Genomic DNA, 23,119 nt, shown 5'->3' with positions numbered 1-23,119 from the left:
GTGTCTCCGAGGCTAAGGGGGAGGCCAGAATGAGGACTCTTTTGAGTTTCTATAACAGTGGTTATAACTAGTGAAATGCAGATGTAAGCAAGCACGCAGACATTACCCTGGAACTTCCTCGGTAGAGATGGCACAGCTGATCGAATGCTTGGATTTGCTGTGGATCCAGAACAGGTTCGGACGTTGCCTGAGAAATTAGGGGGAAAACAGATGTACAGAGGAAAGGCAAGGTTAGTAACAGCTGTGATCAGCTTCTGCACTCGGCTAGTGGTGAAAACAGGACGTGGAGCTGCCTTCGTTGCTCTCAGGAAAATCGTTGGTACAAGGAAGATCTTTGCTTTCCTGAACACTGCTAAGTATGGGATCCCTGTTGTCAGCCCCCAGATGCCCTCTGGGGATGCCTTCCCCACTGTGGTCTCTGAATCTGCCAGAGGCATGAACCTCAGCTGTCAGAGAAGGTAATGCTTCCCTTTTGAGGTTACTGAAAATTAAATCAGATGAGACACATATTAGAACTGTCTTTAACTTGTCCAGTGCCTCACTATATTATATTTTTATGTTTATGTATAAGACTAGTAATAATGGGGGTGGGGCTGGAGAGAGAGAGCTCACCAGGTAAGGTGCATACTTTGCCTGTGCATGTGACCAGGCTCAAGGCCTGCCACCCAATGGGAGTACCAGGGTGTTGGGAAAGCCATAGCACTCGGTATATAGTCTCTCCCATGCCCCATAAGAATGAAAAAAATCAGCCCTGCAATAGCACAACTGTACATGCATACTACTGGAACTGTGACAGACACAAGTGCCGGTGTCCAGGAAGGAGACGAAGTCCAAGAGCAGGGTAACAGTGGAAATGCAGGGAAGGAGCTGAGCAAAGAAACCACTCACGCCAGTTAGCACCCAGGACCAGCAGCTCCTTGGCAAAGCACCCACTCTGCCAGGTGCACCAGGTCATGGTGGAGTCCAGCCCTTATAGGACTTGGGGAAGCCAGTGTTGACACTGTGGTGTCTTTGCCATTCTCTTTTATTTGCTTAGAGAGAGAGAGAGAGAGAGAGATACAGCCAAAGAATGATGGAATGTTCTAGACAGCACTTGGTGGGGAGGGAGAAGGAAAGTTATTTATTTTTTTTTAAGGGGATGTAAAGGCCAAGTTAGCAAATGACAAAGCAACAAATGCCAGAAAAGTTCTCTCCATATAGTTATGGTTTTTATAAAAAATAGTTCTTTTCCTTGGGCTAGTTTAAGAAAAAAAACAAAACAAACAGGGAATGTCTGTCCTTGCTTGTTAGGGAAATGAGGCAGATTCACTGATACAGAGCATCATTCAGGATCAGCCAGTGAAGAAATCTCCACTAGCACTGAGAAGAGCTGCGTTCAGTGTGCGGCCTGTTATGCCCCGTGCTTTCTTTCTTTTTTTTTTTTTTCTCCTCCTCCAGGGTTATTGCTGGGCTCGGTGCCTGCACCATGAATCCACTGCTCCTGGAGGCCATTTTTCCCCCCTTTGGTTGCCCTTGTTGTAGCTTCGTTGTGGTTATTATTATTGCCCTTGTTGACGCAATTCGTTGTTGGATAGGACAGAGAGAAATGGAGAGAGGAGGGGAAGACAGAGAAGAGGAGAAAAAGATAGACATCTGCAGACCTGCTTCACCGCCTGTGAAGCGACTCCCCTACAGGTGGGGAGCCGGGGGCTCGAACTGGGATCCTTACGCCCGTCCCTGCGCTTTGCGCCACATGCGCTTAACCCACTGCGCCACCGCCCGACCCCCCCGTGCTTTCTTTTTTAAAAAGACACATGATTTCTTCCTTACTTCAAACTATTCAGTGCACTTTGGAAGTCAACTCAAAGCACACCGGAAAAGTAAAGATCCAATCAGATCATAAACAGAAGATGCTGCTGTTAAAACTACGATCATGCTTTCTCCACCCAAACCCTGAAATACAAGGCAGTCTCCTCTCGAGTTCCTGGGGAAGTGGCTCCAGCCCCTGGGAGTTTGCTCACTGAGTCAGAAAGTGCAGAGGCTTCAAGTGATGTGGGGTCAGTCCATGTGTTCTGGTCTGTGCTCCTGAAAGTTTAATGAGCACAGGAAACACTGGGAGAGCTTGATAAAATGCAGATTCCAGGTGGTAGGCTTGTGGTGAGGTTGGAGACTGTTCCTGACATGCTCTGAGGCAAGAATTCTGGGCCTCCAACATGCTCTGAGGTGAGAATGCTGGCCTCTGTTACACCAGCTGGGAGGCTGCAGACTTTTTTTTTTTGCCTCCAGGGTTATTGCTGGGGCTCTGTGCCAGCACTATGAATCCACTGCTCCTGGATACTCCCCCCCCCATTTTGATGCCCTTGTTGCTCTTGTTGTTATTATTGTCATTGCTGCTGTTGGTGGATAGGACAGAGAGAAATTGAGAGAGGAGGGAAGACAGAGGGGGGAGAGAAAGAGAGACACCTGTAGAACCTGCTTCACCGCTTGTGAAGTGACCCCCCTGCAGGTGGGAAGCGGGGGGGCTCGAACAGGGATCCTTATGCCGGTCCTTGCACTTTGTGGCACCACTTGACCCCCAACGGCAGACTTTTTGTCCTCACTGAGTCCTAGTGGTGATGGGATACTCAGGTTCCGAGGACTTCTACCTCCTCCCAATTCAGCCGAGTTGGCCAAGCACCAGCATTTGTTTTCCCATGATGCTGTGATTAGGGATGTCTGCCGTTTTCATTAATTTCACACGTGTCTTAGCAATTCTTGCATAAAATAGGAGCATTTAATAACAATATATTGGGTACCTGGTTTTAAAATTCGCTGAATCACAAGCTCTATACCAGTTTTACTAAATCAACGAGCAGGATTATTATGCAAATCGAGGGAGAGAAGGCTAGGATATTTGCCTATCAGTAAGGAAAATTCATAATCGATTCAGGGTTATAACCAGGGCTTCTTATTAACCCAAGCTCCCCCTCTACTGGGAGGAAACAGGGCTAGTAAGGCACAGGGAGATGAGGAATAATTCTATTCCTCCTCCAGGCCCTCATGCTCTTGGAGATGCCAAAAGAACGGGGTTGCCATCAGTGACATCCTTCAGAAAGCGATGTGTGTGGTTGCTTCAAGGAAGAGAAGCAGCCACGGATGACAGGTCCTTTCTCAGAACGCAAACCAACCATCTCTCCCGGGGCAGCCAAAAACTGAGCTAAGGAATGATGACAAGGCTGCCCTGGAACTCTCTGGAAGCAGAGTCCCTGCAGGCTGGAGAGGCCTTGCTCTCAGCACAGCCAGGCTGTCTCTGTGGAAAACTATCTTAAGAACAAGCCTTTGAGGTGAGTATGACAGCTCTTTGCAGGTGACCCTGCTAGGGCTTATGGGATGCTCACCTGTCTGAATCCTTCTGCAAGAAGACTGAATATACATTTTAAAGAAAACATCCAGTATATAACTAATAAATCGCTATGACAGGGATTTATGCAGTTTTCTCCATGGCCCTTGGGTAGGAAAAACGGGTGGGGTAGAATGGGAGTGGTGGTGAGATGGTGCCCCGGAAAGGGAGTTCGCCCAGAGAGGTGTGTTTATCTGGTTCCTGCCCTGTTGACGCAGGTGTCTGCCTTGTGACCCCCAGGCCTTATGAAGCAGGTGGTGCCGGCTCCATGGTTCAACCAGTCACTACTCAGCTGGGCCCTGTGGTTAGACAGCTAATCCGTCAAGAGGAGTTTAACACCTCAAAGATCATGAGACATTAAAACTCCACAAAAAGACGGCACCTCCCCTGATGCTGATAGGCAAGGGGGGAGTGGGCTGGGGAGTACTGAGGTAGGGAAGGCACAGTATTCACTTGCCTCTGCAGGCCTGTGTGAGTAAGTGAGTATGATCTACTTAAACCATCACTATGCCCTGGAAGTGACATCATTTCTTCTGGGTTGAGACTGGACTCTTGCACCTGCACCTCTGCGCTGCCTCTCTCTAGGCCTTCTCTGAGGGCCAGAGTCCTGTGCTGTCACCCTCACCATGGTCCGTCTATCTCCCCAGTGAGCTCAGGAACTACTTGAACGATTGGGGCTTACTCATCCTCCTCCTTCCTTCTATTTGCTGCAGCCAGCAAATGTTCAACAAACATCGGCCAAGTGAGAAACCATTGGCATTTGCTTTCCTATTTTTAAGATCTTGGACTCCTAAGATTCTTAGGGATTTGCCAGCAGAAAATATTAGTGCGGATCCTTTTAGGGAAGAAGGGAAGCTTACCACATAGATGGGAATTGTGGTTTCAAACTCTTTCTGTTGTTGTCCTGCTCCCCAAATTCCCGCTACACTGTTGTGGCTAGTGGAAAGAACCTGAACTTGAGGGTCTGTTTCCATGTGCCTGAGTTCTGGACTCCCAAATCACTAACACTACAATTGTAGACAAATTACCTCTGCTCTGAGTGAGCTGTGTGTGTGTGTTTGGTGGGAAGAGGGAGGAGGAAGAGGGTATAATGTAATGATAATAGCTGCACCACATAAAATGGTTGAGAAGATCAAGGGAGAAATGCTGGTGGATGAGGGCAAAATACCTCCCCACGGGTCCTATGTGGCCTCTGACATCACTGGGTCCAGCCCTGCCAGGCAACCACAGGTGGAACTTGAAATTCACTAAATCTTAAGAGTTGTCTTCATAGCAACATTAAGTCCTTTACGTATTTACTCATTTATTTGCCACCAGGGTTATCGCTGGGGCTCGGTGCTAACACTACAAATCCACCGCTCCTGGTGGCCTTTTTTTTTTTTCCTTCTATTTTACTCAACAGGACAGAGAGAAATTGAAGGGGGGGGATTGAGAAGGAGAGAGAAAGATAAACACCTGCAGACCTGCTTTGCTCATGAAGCATCCACAATGCAGGTGGGGAGTGGGGCTCAGTCCTGAGTCCTTGAGCATGATACTACCTGAGCTTAACCAGGTGCGCCACCACCTGGCCCTTTAAGTGCTAATTTTTAAGTAAATTCTGTATGGCCCACGATGGGCAAAATCTGCTCCTCCCCACCCTGTGGCAGCACCTGCAGGAGCAGTAGCACCCGCAGGAAACTCTCGCTGGTGTCATTAGCTGGAGGGACTCAGGCCGCACAGTCTACACCGACACAGGTGGGAAGGAGCAAGCACAGTGTAGACAGAGCTGGCAAACCAGGATGGGCGCGTGGGAGGGGAGCTTCAGGAACGGGCGCTCTTGGAGCCTCGGCCTCTCTCACTCACAGGCACCCAGCACCACGCCTGGTGCAGAGTGGACTTTCTACTTTCATATTCGTGATGACTTAAACAACACAGTAAGAAGACAGACCGGGTCGTGCTTCTAACAGATGTGGGCTCTGATTGGATTCCGGGACCGTGAGCTGGGTGGCTCTGGCCAAGTTAGTGTCTCCCAGCTTCAGTTTCTGTATCTGTAAAACACTCCCTTGGAGGCTTCTTGGGACTGGAGACGGCGAAGAGGCCTGGTGCCAATGAGACATTCAGTAGTGGCAGCAGGGTGCTGCGAGTGCGTTTCAGTTACACTCCTGGGAAAAGTGCCCGGAAGGAAAGAACAAAGCACTGAGACTGCGGAGACCTCCTCTCTGCTCCTGACACTGCTCCCTGTGTGGCCAGAGAGGGGATGGGGCACAGGCTCCAATTTGTCAGAAGGCACAGCCACCCGGGGCCAGTCACCTGGGAAAGATGTGGGTGCCATGAGGGGATAGGCACTGCCAATAAGCATGAACATTCAGACGTGGTTGTGACATTTACTGATGCTAGTCATTATGTTCATTGCATAATCAGAAGCAAACTGTAGCCCCCAAGCAGAGACACGGTTATGAAGGCCCTGGGCACTCCTGAGCAGACATGGCCCTTGCCGTCTAACACGTGGCACGGAGACTGATTTGTCAAACCAATGCCTTGTGCAAAAAAAAGAAAAAGAAAAAGAAAAAAGCGAGAGCAACAACATTTGAATACAATCTGTTTAGTAAGTCCACAAACAAAACACCCTTCTCAGACCTGCTATTCCCCCAGCATAGAGTTGTGACAAGGACTGATTTTCCCATTGAGACAGAAATGAAAAACACATTTTGATCCTATCTGCTAGGGCAAGTTTCCTTCTTCCCCATAAGGAAGTCCAGTGATGAGAGCTGAGAATTCAACTGTAGCCGAACATTAGCGGGGGGCCACGCTGACAGCCCTGGAAATGACCTTGTAACACTCAGCATTAAAGGCAATCTGCTGGGAAATGAGGTGCTGATGCTGGGGAAGAGCCCCGGGGAGGACCAGCGCCAGCCAGCACGTTTCCAAGCTCACAGAGGTGGTGGGAGCAGAGCTGTAACTACAGCCGCTGGGAGGGGAATTGCAAGCGGGGCCTCCAGGAGCCACAGGCCTCAGCGCCAGCTCGGGAAAGCCACCTTGAGCAGCCGCCACCCCCCCCCCCACCCCAAGGCTGGGGTCTGAAGAACAGAAACAAGATCCTGCATCTCCCCCTCCCCCATCTTCTGTCCTAATTATCTCCTCACACTAACACCAGAGACTGCAGAAGGCGCTTGGTAACATTTTGCAACCTGATGGTCTTTTCTGCAGTCCAAGGGCCTCCCACTGGCCTTTCTGTCATTGCCGCTGGGGATGGAGGGAGAGGTGGAGAAGGATGAATGAATGGGAAGAGAAACATTTCCCCCACTTTCTCCCTCTGCCTGTTCTCAGCCTCACTTTCAAACTGCTGTTACAGAGTTCAGGCAGACTTCTGCTGCCACCAGAGCTGCTTCTAGCTTGAGGTTCTTACTAAGGCCTGGGCTTCAAGGAGAAGAGCAAAGGAACACTTCTCTGCCCGGAGAAACCCCCCTTTCTAAAGTTCTTGTCCATATCAGCTTGCTCATTAGGTCACAAGTAGTCATGATTTTGGTCATCAGATATTCAACTAAATAATTCCGGGTGCCACTAATCTGAGGAGAGGGGGTACTCTAGGCAGGACACTGCACAAGGAGACTTCAGTTGCAGTAGAAGGACCCCCTTGGAGGAAGGAGAGAGGGTGTGAGGCTGGAGACCGAAATGCAGACTGGAAAATGCCCACAAAACCAAGATTCTCACTACTAGAATTGAAAAGAAACAATGCAGGGCCTTGCAAAAGGAGGAATTTTGTTGTTGTTACTTTACAACTGCAGGAACTCTAAGGTCCTGGGGTTTAGTGATGTGTCTGTTCAAGGTTAACTATTCTGTTGGTGGCAGAGCCCAGATCTGACTTTGGGTGGTACAGTTCTAGAGGTTTATTTTGCCCTGATCTCAGTATCATCTGGAAGAAGCCTATCAGACAGTCATTTTCTCCAGGGAACCTCAAAAGCTGTGTCTGGAGCAGACTAGGGCCCATATGCCTGATTTGTGCTTTTAAAACATCAATGGTGTCAGGCCCCTTTGGGCAGCTTTTATGATTCTGCTTCCCAGTGAAAGATGCTTTGTAACCCTGCCAGGCCCCTGCCATCTCAACAAAAGGTCCTAGAGAGAGAAGCTGTGAGAAGGACCTGCATTTTTGGTGGCTGGGCTAGAGGATCCCTAAGCCCCAGAGCTGCTTGGCACTGAGCTCTGCAATTGGGGGCCTCACACATCTGCAAGGCCAGTTCCCAAACACACTGGTGCTCTCTGCCATCACAGACACATCATGGGCCTGGCTCTGAGTCATCTGTTGTATTGATGCCCTTGATAAGTCAGCCATCTCGTCTACTAGAAAGGGGAAACCCCTGCAAAGTCTACCTCACAGAGCAACTGTGAAGGGAGGGAGGGGAGAAGAGGAGGAGGAGGAGGGAACCACCAGTTTCCCGTCACTGATTTAGTCTCGTTCTCCGTTTCATGTCTGTTGTGCACTTTAGCCCAATGGAGCAGAAATGGGAGGAAGGAAAGTGCAGACGTTTCAATGCAATTTATAAGAGACAGGGTGACTCCTGTATTATTATAGTAATTCTTAAGTCCACTATGCCAGTTACTGGCAAGCTGAGCTGCTAAGAATGAGGCTGCCCTAGGCAAAATGGCAGCCCGGGATGCTGGGAGGCTGGTCTGTCTCAGCGGGGCCATCCGTTAGGTGAGCAGGGCATACATGCTGTGTCATGATGCAAAGAAGCAGACTATTTTCTCTTGGTCAGCCCACCCATTTTGCTCCTTCCCCAACTTGGTGTAAAGTCTCTGACACCCGCACAGTACACCACCCACCCATGCTGGGCTGCTCCTGGCCTGCTTTGAAAGGCAACAGCCCAAGGAGACTCTGTGGTCCAAACTGGAGTTTGCAGTGTGCTTGAGAAAATGGATGGGAGTTTTCAGATGGCGAATGCAGCATCCCTCGATCCATTAACACCAGTCAATTCTCACGACAGGGATGGTGGTGAGGGCTGTGAAAGGCTGTCAGCGTGACTGCCTCACAGGCATGGGAAGTCCACACTCCCAAACAGATTAAAAGTAATTGCTAGATTTTGCTACCCCAAACATAATCCAAGTGTTAGATCATGTCAGCATGATCTGGAGATGGCAGGACACAGACCAGGGCCTATATATATATATACACACACAGAATAAATGACAATACTGGAAAATGACTGAGTCCACCTTTCCTTCCAATCTTTCTTTCCTATGGGGACTGTCCCTGGATTCTTGTGACATAGTATACTGTGATCACTCTACTCTTGCCTTTTCTTTTTGTTAGGAAAGGACGATTAAGAAAAAAAAAGAAACCAGAAAGATTAATTTTTATGGAAAACAGAGTTACAAAGAAAGCTTCTTAGTAGGGTAGTGGTTTCTGTTGCCAACAAGAAATCCCCCCCCCCCCATGTTCTCCTTGGCCAAATTCCTTACTTAACAAAATAATCTGAACAGGGAAAGCATTCATTTCACATGTATAATTAAGGCTTGCTACCCTCTGATAATCTAACTGATTGTTGCCTACTTAAGAAGAAAGTCAAACAATTATCCTGATGGATGCTGTGTGGGGGAGCAATTCTGATGATGTGCTCGCTCCTGGGAGGGCAGGGTCCTTGGTGCCTTTCCATCAGAGCCCTGACTCCTCAGATGTTTTCACTTCTCCAGCCTTCCTGCCCATCTTAACCAGACAGATAAAAAAATGATGACTCGATAGCAAGAGGAAAAGAATCAACTGGAAAAGCAGGTCCCAGGAAATTGGCAAAACCCAATACAAGTTAACACTGTAATTACCAACCAGAGGGACAAGGGCTTTGCGGTAGGGTGGTTGTACTCTGGCTACTTTAAACACCTGTCTGCTTTCTAACAGAGAGAAGCTTTTGGATATTTTCTTTTTGCAGAATTTTGTGGTTGTGGGATGATACAGTGAAGAAAGTGAAGTGAGAAAATGGAGGCAGAATGAAATTAATACAGTAAATTGTTATTTATTGTACTTAAACATCAAGTGCAAATAAGAGATTTCCAAACCTTGCCATTATACCACAGTGGCTGTAGACTAGACTAGCCCACCTGGCACAAAGAAATACAGAATAAGCCATTAAGACACCAGGTTCCAGATGATACCATGATGCCTAGCTGACTTCCCTGGGCAGACGACCCCAACATGTGTCTTGGAGTCCTGCCTCCCCAGATCCCTACCCCACAAGGGAAGGAGAGAGAGACAACCTGGGAGTATGGATCGACCTGCCAACGCTCATGTTCAGCAGAGAAGCAATTACAGAAGCCAGACCTTCCACCTTCTGCACCCCACAGTGATCCTGGGTCCATGCTCCCAGAAGGATAAAGAATAGGGAAGCTATTAAGGAAGGGGATTGGATATGGAGCTCTGGGGGTGGACACTGTGTGGAAATGTACCCCTCTTATCCTATAGTCTTGTCAATATTTATAAATAAAAATTTAAAAAAGAATAAGCTATTAAATGATATATGGGCCATGTGGTAAAAATCATAAAAAGGCCTTAGTAACCTGTGGGGCAACATGAAAATGTAATTAGAGGGCCAGAGGGAGAGAGGTTTGGGGGGAAAAATAAATATATATATTTATAAAATAGCAAAAAAAAGTTTTCTAAATATGACTATAACCATAAGCATATACATCCAAATAGCTTAATGGAGACCTAAAAAAAATTAACACAAAGAATCCCACATCTAATCATATCATTGCTGAAAGCTATAAAGAGAAAAATGTGAAATCAATGAGAGAGGAAAAAGACCAAATATATACAAGGTGTTACTGACTGATGGCTCTGGGGGGGGGGGGGGAAGGCTGAGCTAGCAATTCTAGTGATGGAGTCACTGGTGATGTTCGGAATAGTAATAGTCTACAGGGCAAGAAAGAACTGGGCTAGGGAGTCGGGTGGTAGCGCAGTGGGTTAAGCGCAGGTGGCACAAAGCACAAGGACCAGTGTAAAGATCCTGGTTTGAGCCCCAGCTCCTCACCTGCAGGGAAGTTGCTTCACAAGTGGTGAAGCAGGTCTGCAGGTGTCTATCTTTCTCTCCCTCTCTGTCTTCCCCTCCTCTCTCCATTTCTCTCTGTCCTATCCGACAACAATAAAACAACAAGGGCAACAAAAGGTAATAAATAAATAAATAAAGAAAGAAAGAACTGGGTTAGGAAGAAGATGAGTTTTGAATAACTGACAAAGTGACAAGGTAGTCCCAATGAGAGATCTGGAGTTTAGATGGTCTTGAGGAATGATCTTGTGTGCAGATGAGGGGTCTGAGTTTTGCCTTTCAGTGACTAGTTGTTAGCTGTGAGCTGCCTGAGCAAAGTACAGCAGAGTGAGGTACAGCCCGTTAGCAGTGTGAGGTACAGCCCGTTAGCAGAGTGAGGTACAGCCCGTTAGCAGAGTGAGGTACAGCCCGTTGGCAGTGTGAGGTACAGCCCGTTGGCAGAGTGAGGTACAGCCCGTTGGCAGAGTGAGGTACAGCCCGTTAGCAGTGTGAGGTACAGCCCGTTAGCAGAGTGAGGTACAGCCCGTTAGCAGAGTGAGGTACAGCCCGCTGGCAGTGTGAGGTACAGCCCGTTGGCAGAGTGAGGTACAGCCCGTTAGCAGTGTGAGGTACAGCCCGTTAGCAGAGTGAGGTACAGCCCGTTAGCAGAGTGAGGTATAGCCTGTTAGCAGCGGCCATGTCCAGGGAAAGGACGAGTTATCAGCTGCTCAAACTCCAAGCATCTGAGGGAATGAGTGATTTCTAGGAGAGGAAGCAGCACCAAACCATCTGTGACATAGGAAATAGTCACTGATGACTTATAGAAACAGTGCAATTTATGAGACAATGAAATAACAGTTTTTTTTTTTTTTTTTTGTCTCCAGGGTTATCACAGGAGCTCAGGCACTGTGAATCCACTGCACCTAGTGGCCTTTTTTGTTTTATTTTGTTTTGTTATTGGATTGGATAGACAAATTGAGAGAGGAGGGGGATATAGGGGGGAAGAGAAAGATAAACACCTGCAGATCTTCACTACTCATGGAGCAGAAACCCTGCAGGTGGGGAGCAGTGGCTCGAACCCAGATCCTTGCATGGGTACTTTGTGCTTAGTACTATGTGCACTTAGCCAAGTGTGCCACCACATGGCCATCTGGAATAGCATTTTCAATGAGCTGAAGAAAAAAATGTGTGATTATGGACATTTTATAAGTATGGTAATCAATGCATACTTTTCAAGAGGGGAGTTCTTTTTTTATATATATTTATTTTCCCTTTTGTTGCCCTTGTTTTTTTGTTGTTGTTAGGTAAGACAGAGAAATGGAGAGAGGAAGAGAAAGACAGACACCAGCAGACCTGCTCCACCGCCTGTGAAACGACTCCAGTGCAGATGGGGAGCCACGGGCTCGAACCAGGATTCTTATGCCAGTCCTTGAGCTTTGCGCCATGTGCGCTTAATCCGCTGTGCTACCGCCTGACTCCCAAGAGGGGAGTTCTTACAGATCCTTTGTGGAAGGAACTTGCTCTTTGGCCTGGGAGGTCCTTGGGTCCTTCTGTGTCTGTCTGTGAGAATGTGTTACTTATTTGGAGCAGGCAAAGCCTCCATATGCTGCAGTGTTCATCAGATATTAGCCAAATACACTGGGTGCAGGTAAGGCTTTTCCGCTAGGAATCTAGGTGAGTGTGTGGCATAGGGCAAAGACTGAGGCAGCATGAACATGACTTTCACTGTAGCTGTTACTACTACAATGATTTAAACGTCGTCTAGCTTCAGTCCACTGTCCTGTTTTAGATACTAGAGATTAATAATTAAAAAAAAAAAAAGCTTTCATTCATGATTCCTCTTCCCCAAATGCTTTTAAGTTATTGTTTGAAGTCTACCAAGGTATATTTTCTTTCTTTGATATCCTAAATAATTTATTGTTTTCATTTGCTGTTTAACACCGCCGCACAGCAGCTGAGGAGCCAGGTGGTGTATAGTGAAAAACAACAAATTTTAACTTAGAGTGTTAGACCCAACACCTCACCCCCAATAATAACACAGGCTAGTATACTCTAAGTGCTAGATGAAGTATGAGCAGTAACTACTACTTCAAGAGTACTGAGGTGGGGCCGGGTGGTGGCGCACCTGGTTGAGTGGATGTATTACAATGTGCAAGGACCCGAGTTCAAGCCCCCAGTCCCCTGCAGGGGGAAAGCTTTATGAATGGTGAAGCAGGGCTGCAGGTGTCTCTCTGTTTCTCTCCCTCTCTAACACCCCTCCTCCCTCTTGATTTCTGGCTGTCTCTATCCAATAAAGATAATTAAAAAAAAAAAAAGGAGTCGGGTGGTAGCGCAGCGGGTTAAACGCACGTGGCTCCAAGCGCGAGGACCAGTGTTAGGATCCCAGTTTGAGCCCCCGACTCCCCACCTGCAGGGGGGTCGCTTCACAGGCGGTGAAGCAGGTCTGCAGGTGTCTTTCTCTCCCCCTCTCTGTCTTCCCCTCCTCTCTCCATTTCTCTCTGTCCTATCCAACAGTTATGACATCAACAACAATAATAACTACAACAACGATAAAAAAACAAGAGCAACAAAAGGGAAAATAAATAAATATAAAAGAAAGTTTAAAAAAAAAAGAGTACTAAGAAGAGGTGACTAGTTCAAATACATGTGAATTTAGTATTTTTCTGATCTATTCACTCTGCCTTAATGTCAGAGGGGTTTTTAAAAATTCACTTTAATTATGTCTCCAGTCTGCCAACAGTTCTTACCCTTTCCATATATTTTTTAAAAAGTTATTCATATATTTAGAAAGGGAAGGAGAGGAAGAGGGGAAGAAGTGAGAGAAAGGAGAGGGTGAGGGAGGAGGGGGAGGGGAGTGAGAAGGGGAGGGGTAGAGAGAGAACAAAGGAACCAGCAGGAGAGTCCCATAGCACAGCGGGTTAAGCGCAGGTGGCTCAAAGCACAAGGACCGGCATAAGGATCCTGGTTCGAGCCCCAGTCTCCCCACCTGCAGGGGGGTCACTTTACAGTCGGTGAAGCAGGTCTGTAGGTGTCTGTCTTTCTCTCCTCCTCTCTGTCTTCCCCTCCTCTCTCCATTTCTCTCTGTCCTATCCAACAACGATGACATCAATAACTACAACAATAAAACAAGGGCAACAAAAGGGAATAAATATTAAAAACAAACAAACAAAAGAAGCAGCACACCACTCTGACACACATGATGCCAGGGATCAAGCTCAGCACCCCACATTTGGAAGTCCAGTGTACCACTTCAGCAGCTGCCCTCTCTATAATCTCAATTGATCTTTTTTAACTTGTTTCTCAGTAACCTATCAAACAAGGAGGCAGAGAACCTTCAAACAGAGCTTCTCTAAGCCAGGAACGGTGGCCATATTATCGTTTCTAGGACACGCCAAGAATTGTCTCAAACCCTGTGTGTCTGCTGTCTGCCTAGAAAGTTCTATCCCCTCACAAGTACTAGACCACACACCTCCATTAAAATTTTTTAAAAAATATTTATTTTCCCTTTTGTTGCCCTTGTTGTTTTTTATCCTTGTTGTAGTTATTGTTGTTGTTATTTATTTTGTTGTTAGGACAGAGAGAAATGGAGAGACGAGGGGAAGAAAGAGAGGGGGAGAGAAAGACACCCGCAGACCTGCTTCACCACCTGTGAAACGACTCCCCTGCAGGTGGAGAGCCGGAGGCTTGAACTGGGATCCTTGAGCTGGTCCTTGTGCTTTGCGCCACCTGTGCTAAACCCGCTGCGCTACCGCCCGACCCCTCCCCCCCTTTTTAAAGGCAGAAAACACTACCGATCAGCTTTCCACGACCATTCCACAATAAAACAACAACCTCCTGGTGTGTCTCCCTCCTTAAGCTTTTTCTCTATGGCTTTACCAAACTGTGGTTCTCTCCATCTTTACTTGTGTGCTACTCCCCCCCCCCACACACACACACACATCCACTCCACCACCACTACCAGGAGGTGAGCTCTGTGAAGGCAGACTGGGTCTTCTTCTCTGCAGGATCCTTTGCACTGGGATCTAAGATTGAGTTCTGGAGCATAGGGGGTGCCCAAGTAAGATCTGAATGGATGAGGCAGGACAAACAAAACAACAGTTATGAGGGGAGGGGAGGGGAAAGGAAGAAGGGGAGGAAGAGCATAGCAGACTGGACAGAAGAGGGAGAGTGAATACAGGGATATAGGACTGGTTAAGTTTACGAAATAGTGAGAAATTCTCTTTTGGTAAAGAAGGAAAGGAAGAGTAGGTGATGAAGTGTGACTTAACGAGAGTCCTGACTGCAAGTCCAGAGTCAGTCTGGCTTAGTTTTGTTAGCGACAGGGAGCCAGCCTGGTTTCTAAACACTGGGAGAGGCAGAGAATGGGCTGTGGACTGTGCCCCGGAAGACAGGCTGTGGGACCAGGGAATCTGGAACAGTAAAGGCACAGACCGGCTGGAGAAGGAAGGAACTCCCGAAGTCAGCGGGGAGCACAGAGGAGGCCGGCAACAACGAAGAGTGCTGCTCAGAGCTACAAGTAACACAGGAGGTGAGGGAAATGACATGGTGCGTCCCAAAGATTCCAAAGGAACTTCAGGTATAAACGGCACTGCTTTCTTTTTTCTCCCACACTCCTGTGAATTTGGCAGAGATGGGAAGGGAGCTTCTCCTTTAAAGATATGCTATAGCCAGAACAGAGAAATATTATTTGTAGATAATTCACTAGAAAATTAAGGGAGACTCATGTCTTAATACAAAGAGTCGCTGTAAATCACAACTAGAATGGCCCTAGAGTATGTATGGAAAACAAAGCACAAAAGCTCTGTGGCAAATGGCTTTTGGGAGACTGGACCATGCTGAGTGCCAGCCCGCCCGCCCGCCCGCCCGCCTGCCTGCCTGCCTGCCTGCCTGCCTGCCTGCCTTCCTTCCTTCCTTCCTCCTCCCCCCTCCCCGCACCCTGCTGTAATCAAAGGAGCTTTCTCACTATTTTCTGCAATAGTCAATTCCAAGTTCTGGCGCCATATGAAAGGTCTGTGAACTTTCAGCACTGGGCACATTTATTGGTTTGGGACAGTGATCCAGACAGAAAGCTGCACGCTGCAGTAAAGGCACGCCACCCACACAAGAAGACCCCATATGTCAGAACAGCTCAGACACTGCAAAACTCAGCTCTGTGGATCCTGTGACCTTTGCAAACAGATAATAACTCAGCACAGTACAATTAAAAATAGCCTACTGAGCTGTTTGGAAGCACAATAATAGACTGTTATTTGCCCTGTCACACACATGCTGAAGATAGGGGGAAAAAAAAAAAGATTGTGCCATATATTGTAGGAAGCACCAAGAAGGTTCATTAGGAAATACTGTTGGAGGGGATAAAGTCCATTTGCTAACTTGATCAATACTCTAAACTGCAAATTACAAGGGAATAGACAGACACAGGGTATTACTTGTATTGGTAAGAGTTTCTGTCACAGACTGGGAGGGTATAAAGATTGTCTTCACCGGGGGCAGAGGGGCGGCGCACCTGGTTAAGTGCACATAGCACGAAGTGCAAGGAACCCGCAGTTCAAGCCTCTAGTCCCCCACCTGCAGGGGGATTGCTTCACAAATGGTGAAGTAGGTCTGCAGGCGTCTATCTTTCTCTCTCCATATCTTACCCTCCCCCTCGCAATTTCTCTATGTCCTAGCCAATAAAATAGAAAAAAAAAAAAAAAGGCCACAAGAGCAGTGGATTTATAGTGCAGGCACCGAGCCCCAGCAATAACCAGAGGGGTGTTATATTAAAAAGCAGAGATTTGACTCTAATTGCTCTGGATGGTATAAAGAGTATAGGCCATGCTACTCAGGCTCTACCTTTGGCTTTGTCTACACAAATGTGTGTGTGTGTGTGTACTTTCTATCAATGACTTGGATAAAGATCAAAGAGGTTAATACATGGGAAGAAAAAGTTACATCCAAGAGTTATCAATGAGAAAAATACAAAAACCATCCTGAACTGGATGGTAGAAACCAAGAGAATTTACATAGGATGGGATAGGAAACATGAAAAGAATCAGGAGTTTGATCTTAACATGTTCATAATGCATCAAACATTTACATGTTACTGTAAAGTGACTGTTAGAAAATTAATAGGTTGGGCTGCAAAGATATCCCAGTGGTTTATGCAATAGACTTTAATGCCTGAGGCTTAGAGGTCCCAGGTTCAATCCCTAGCACTGCCATAAGCTAGAGCTGAGCAGTGCTCTGGTTAAAAATAAATCAGTGTGCTTCTGGCTCTTAAACAGAAGCTAAATCAGGAAAAGTGATAGACTCATTCTCTTCTAAATTTCCCCCTCTGAAGCACAGTGGCGGTAACTGGAGAAGGGACGTATTACAGGGTGAAGGCAGATGAGGAAGTTCAGGAACCGCAGAGGTTCTGAACAGAGGAAGACTAGGGACAGGGATTCATGACTCTGACCATTCAGGGCTGGAAAGGCTGCTTTGTGAAAGGACTTAGATAGCTTAAAACAAACCAACCAACCAACAAACAAAAACCTTTATCTTATTTGATAGAACAGAGAGAAATTGAGAGGAAGAGAGACACACCTGCAACAATGCTTCACCTGAACTCATGAAGCTTTCCCCATGCAGGTGGGGAGCAGGGTCTTGAACCCAGGTTCTTGTGGCTGGTAATAAATGCACTTAACCAGGTGTACCACCACCCAGATATTTTTAGGTGAGCTTTCAGAGGAAGGACTAAGATGAGTGGGGGAAGAGGTGTCCCCCAAAACACCGGTGATCTTAGAGCTTTTAAAAATCGAACACCCTGCATCAGCAGGTGGCCTTCAAAGGAAGCAGAAGTAGGAGACTGCCAGTCAGAAATGGGAGTGCAGAGATCAATGTTCAGCATGACAGCACTAAGAGTGCTGGCCCCTTCTCCATTGGAACTGGAGAAAACTCTCAAGACCCCCAACTACCTAAAGACCTTGGAAATGATCTTGAGAGGTAACAGCAAACAGGTAAATAGTTGTGAAAGAAAACCCATGCACATTTCCGACGAAAAGTGAGTCTGTGGAAGCTGAGCCACAAGGCCCCCTTCCCCTCCCTCCCAGCTTATGGGGGTAGAGACCCCACTGTAGGCCCTGCACCAAGAGCACCAACCAGGCCCTCCTCCCCTTCCCAGCAGGTAGGCCGTCAGCCTTTCTCATCCCGCCTCCAGCTCTGACCTAGAAGTGGTGGGCTCCCTTCTTCTGCCCAGACTCCACCTGTGGGACGAAGGCTCTACCCTGGATTCCGTGCACTGGCAGTGAACTGGGTCTCTGATCACCCTCGCCCTGGCTGGTGAAGAAGTGCTTCCACAGCAGCAAAGGCAAGTCAGGAGAACCTTGGGCTGATCCTCCTTCCAGTGAACAAGAGTCTCATTCTGAGAGGAGTTTGACATCACCCTTAATGTTTGTGACAGAGTTTTGAGTCAGAGAATTTTCCTTGGGAGAAAGGCAAACCATACTACAGACAACCTCGAATCTCTTCCCAGAGGTACTGACTCCATTTATAGCTGTGGGGAAGTTCAAATCTACATGCAGGCTGAACAACAGTGAAACACCCTCAACCAGTTTCTCTTTCCAGGCCATAACGTGTGCATAACTGTCTGTGAGAGGAGTAAGTGCCTCAAACGCATGGCTACCACCTCCTACACAGGAACTGGAACTGACATTCTTTCTGTCTGATGACAGACAAAAGGGGCTTCAGCAACATCCAAGGTCATGAACGTCAAGTCATAATCTTGAAGGGGATAAGGAAGGAACATGGCAGAGACCGTTAGACCCAGGCCCGACATTAAACTACATCTGAGCCCTGCGTTCCTGGGAAACAGCTACAGTTAAGGAATGCCTCCTCATCCTGTTCTGAGAAACAATTCCAGCAAAAACGAAAACCAAGAACACCCCCTACTCTGAGGACTCAGAGAAGACTCACCTTGCCTTCAACTTCTCTCATAACAAGACCAGGCACTGACCTAACAACTTCCCAGTCTTTGTTTCGCTGAAGATTAGCCAAACTGACTGGGATAGAATGCTTATTAACTTATGATCAGACTTTAGTTAAATTCCACTCCTTCCCATGTCTTTGGCCCATCCTTGGCATTAACCAGCAAGAACAAGCCTTCTTTCATGGTTCCCTGAGAGAACTGGCTGGTTGTGAGAAAGATACTGATTCAAACAGCTACTCATCAGCTGTCTGTTTCCACCACCTACTCCCCAATACCTCGTTTTTGCTACTGTTATGTACCTGCCCCTCTGAAAGACATTTCTTTTCTGCCTAATCTTTGAAACTGTACAGATATCCTGGGCCAAAGTGCTCTCCCTACGGCAATAACCCTCTCCCCTTAGCGCAATAGCTTTTGAATAAAGTCTCTCTTCACCTCAAGTTTTGAGTCCAAACTTGTTTTTCTTTAACAAACAAGCTATCTATTACTTCAGGCTGGGTTTTTGGGGTCTAACTAAAATCACCAGCACATCAAAGAATACATCACTTGAATTTAATATGACTCACGAGATCTTAAGATTTGAAGGGATCTAAAAATAAACCAGTCCAAGCTTTTACCTATGGAAGGAATTCCTCTGTTGCAGCTTTGAATGACACATCCCGTCACGGATAAAATGACTCTGGTAATAGTTAATGCACCCCCCTCACCACCTCCCCACAATAACTTTTTCCACACTTAAAAAATTTCATACCCAGCTGACATCTTTGTCTACACAGTGACCAAGTATAAGCTCTTGCCTCTGAATTACAAGGAATACCTACAATGCATCCTCCCAAATCAGCACCACCCTCTAGATGTCTGAAGCTTCTTCAGTGTAACAAGGCACCTGGCCATCCCACTCTGTCCAGGCAAAAGCCAACGTCAAACCATGCCCTCACTTCCTTTTTCTAACCCGTGGAGGTACTGATGACACATCTGACTCTAAGCTCTATCTACTAAGACAAATATTCTAAGGGAAGTGGCAGTGTGTCTATCTCTATCAAGATCAAGGTCTGCTGCTCTGTTGTTTGAGGATGTGAGTCTTTGCAGTGGCACAGAGAACTAAATGAGTTGTTCCCTAAGCCCCTTCACACATGGCAAAATGCTGCACCTACCTACGTGCTTGCTTTCTCCTCCTCATATCTGCCTTGATTTCTGTGAAAACTATCAGCCATGATCCCTAGAGTTAGTCAGCTGAGACAGTGCAACCAGCTTTCCCTGTTGTTATGGAAACAAAGGCTCTGAGGCTTTCCCCTTAAAACAAAACAAAACAAAACAACAAAAAAAAAACCAACCAAAAAACAAAAACAAAAAACCACAAGCCCTGTAGTTCAATAAACATCATGATGAAGTAGAATTGTCTACATTCCTGACATGAGTGGCAAGGCTGGGAATGAAATATAAATGTTTTATCTCACCAGAACACTTGGGCCAGCAATTAAGAGAGTGAGAAAAAAATCAGCTCTGCTTTCTTACTATAAACCCAAAAAACACTTGAGAAACTAATAACCAATTGCTGGGAGTTGGCTATTAAATCTACCAGGTCAGTCACCATTAACTTGTAATTGAGTTGAAAGTGAAATTATTTTATTGACATTTATCTTTCCGAAGGTCTGGTTCCCTTGACAGCTCATTAAATATTTAATGAGTTTACCCAGAACCATCAGAAAAAAATTTCCATTCAGCCACTCTGCATATCCTGGTCCTACCTGGAGGGACATCAGTGGTGAGCTCTTCCGGTGGGTTCTACCACCCTGAGGGTCTTCCACCAACCTGACATCACAGCACCTGGCCCCCAACCCCACCCACAAGGCTTTTACAAACACACCCAGAAGTACAGGGGGTGGCTCAGAGTATGACCATGCTTTTGCCTCCTTACAGAATAGACAAAGTGACTGGGACAAAATGCCAACTGTCTCGTCTGGTTATCATAGGGTGTAACAGGTCCAACTTAGCTACATGCACTTGTGGTTGGTGTGTCTTTGGTCACTCAGGGAGAAGTGGGACACAGCTGAGGGGTTTCCGATGTTGCCTTCTACTACCTATTAAACTCCTTTAAGCCACTCAAATATCATCAACACCTTCAACTTGGATCATTTTAGGGAATTTATTGCAGTGGATTTTTTTTCCCTTCAGGGTTATCACTTTCTTTTTCTTTTGTAATTTTTATTTTTTATTTTATTTATTTATTCCCTTTTGTTGCCCTTGTTGTTTTATTGTTGTAGTTATTATTGTTATCATCGTTGTTGGATAGGACAGAGAGAAATGGAGAGAGGAGGGGAAGACAGAGAGGGGGAGAGAAAGATAGACACCTGCAGACCTGCTTCACCACCTGTGAAGCAACTCCCTTGCAGATGGGGAGCCGGGGGCTTGAACCAGGATCCTTACTCCGGTCCTTGAGCTTGGTGCCACCTGCTAAAAATCCCCTGATTTTTAAATTTCTAGTCATCTATGATCAGATGCAGAAAAAAACCTAGAAAAGTATATGTATTTTTTAACTTTTGTTAAGGTTATTGATCACATCTCATTCAGATACACACATATCATATGCTGCATATGATAAACATTCCTGGCCCGGAGTTTTCAAGAGTACCTAAAATGCAGAAGGAAAAGATGTTATGCAGACATGCTCATGGACTCTGCAGGTCCTGGCAAGTAGACGACACCTGTCCTCAGCTAGCACGGCCCCACAAAGGATGGTTCCTGCCTTCTCAGTGCATGAGTCCAGCTCTGGAAATGACCAATATTGACAGCAGAGTCACCAAACACTTTCTCTAGTTATTGGTCAACAGAGAGACTCTGGCTCAAATCAAGAACCAAGAACACTAATGCTCTTTTGTGTTCCTTACACATGTCACTTTGGCAGCTACTCTATTCAACAGACACTGCTGGTGCTTCCATCTGTCAACACAACTTCAGGAGGAGAGACTGCAGTTCAGGGTAATAACAAGAGTGTGTGTATGTAGATATGTACACACAGTCACACACACACACACACACACACACACACACACACACACACACACACACACACACAGAGAGCGAGCGCTAGGGAAATAAAAAATTAGGTGCTGAGTATCACTGATCTCACTCAGTACTGCTGATACATCTCAAACAGTAGCTGGCCATCTGGGGATGTAAGTTTAGGACAGCACTGACATTTCATTTGTTTTATTTTCTCTGGTTACCTAGGTCACAAATTTTCTTTCCCACCACTTCCCATAAACCACCTCAATGTCCTGTGGACTATCATTCATTCACAGCAACTAAGTGACTGCTTTGTGCTATGCTTTTGTAGACAAAATAAACATGACTGAATGCTCTTTGCTTACAGTGCAGATAGCCTAATTTGAAAGCGGGGGGATACAATTAAGTGAAGAGGCAATTTCAACACAGCTAGGTGAGCGTGTTAGTAGGGTCATAGTACAAACACAGAAAGGCACTAAATCAGATTTAGGGTGTCATTCACCCCTCCCTTTGGAAAAAAACACCTAAGGCTTGAGCCTTCTGCTTTCCTCATACCATCAGCACAGTCTAGGTTTAGGATCTTTTTCAACGAGAGTGAATCTAGAACCTTGCTCTGCCATTTAAAAAAAAAAAATTAGTTATTTTAAATATTTACTTATTCCCTTTTATTGCCCTTGTTATTTTATTGTTATTACTGATGTCGTTGTTGTTAGATAGGACAGAGAGAAATGGAGAGAGAAGGGGAAGACAGAGAGGGAGAAAGATAGACACCTGCAGACCTGCTTTACCACTTGTGAAGCGACTCCCCTGCAGGTGGGGAGCCGGGGCCTCAAACTGGGATCCTTACACTGGTCCTTGCACTTTGCGCCACCTGTGCTTAACCCGCTGCACTACCTCCCGACTCCTGCTCTGCCATTTTTGATGGGCAATGTTTGTCCTAGCCATTCTTGTTCTTAGCAGTCCTGGTTATAGCTCAGGGCCTCTCACAGGCAAGGCGTGTGCTTGCCTGCTAGCCACCTGCCCAGCCTCCACATCTAATTACTTGCTCGGACCATTGTTTTATTCCCCTAATTGCTTTTCCGGCTTCCAATTTCACCTGTGCCAGAAACTCCTATCCTAAAGATACAAAGTAAACCCAAGCATGGGGGCGCTCTGTGGTCTGGATTTCCATTTATCTTCCACTAGGCTTGGGTTTGCTCCCCATTTTCATACTTCTTCGTTGGGTTGATTACCATAAGGAAGCTAAGGGTCGTACGAAATTGAGTTACGGGTTTCAACACAATAGGGCGTCTTCGGCCTGCTGCTGCAGAACTCTGTTCACTCCACGTGGCAGATGTGCAGCTGCGTCCTGCCAGTTTGCTTGTCTGTCTTTATTATTAAATATGAGGCCTCCGAGAACATGGGCTGTATATTTCATCTTGTAATACACAGCTTAGCTTACTACCCAATAGAAAGCAATTCTGTTACTGTATTTTTAAGTAAAGACAGAGAAGAAGAGACACCACAGCACTCACTGATGCTTCCTTCATTTTAGCAAGGGGTGGCCTCAAACATGGTACCAACCATAGCAAAGTCACGCACTATCCAAGGGAGCGATTTCGCCAGTCCCTGGTATAAATCAATACTTGCCCGACAGACAGTGATAGAAAGTAGCATTGCTAAACAGACATCTGATTAGGAGTTGGGAGACTTGAGTTTTACTGCTGGTTTCAGCTGCAGCTGAGGACCTACTGTGCAGAATCAATCTGCCGGATGGCACACCCAGTAGAGCACAAACATCATCATGCTTAGGACCTGGGCTCAAGCTCCCAATCCCCC

At 46.5% G+C, this 23,119-nt stretch overlaps 1 protein-coding gene across 2 annotated transcripts in view; it reads right to left on the bottom strand.

The window, feature by feature from the left end:
• Nucleotides 1-23,119, bottom strand: part of VPS8 (VPS8 subunit of CORVET complex) — a 208,117-nt gene that overhangs the window by 5,767 nt on the left and 179,231 nt on the right. For both annotated transcript variants that reach the window (XM_060172095.1, XM_060172094.1), the window contains one exon: nt 107-187. In XM_060172095.1, the coding sequence (XP_060028078.1) occupies nt 107-187 (81 nt within the window). The remainder of the gene's footprint in view (nt 1-106; nt 188-23,119) is intronic.

Source organism: Erinaceus europaeus, chromosome 14 (assembly GCF_950295315.1).
Source record: "Erinaceus europaeus chromosome 14, mEriEur2.1, whole genome shotgun sequence".
NCBI classification, from domain to species: domain Eukaryota; kingdom Metazoa; phylum Chordata; class Mammalia; order Eulipotyphla; family Erinaceidae; genus Erinaceus; species Erinaceus europaeus.
This window is presented reverse-complemented; position numbering and strand designations above follow the sequence as displayed.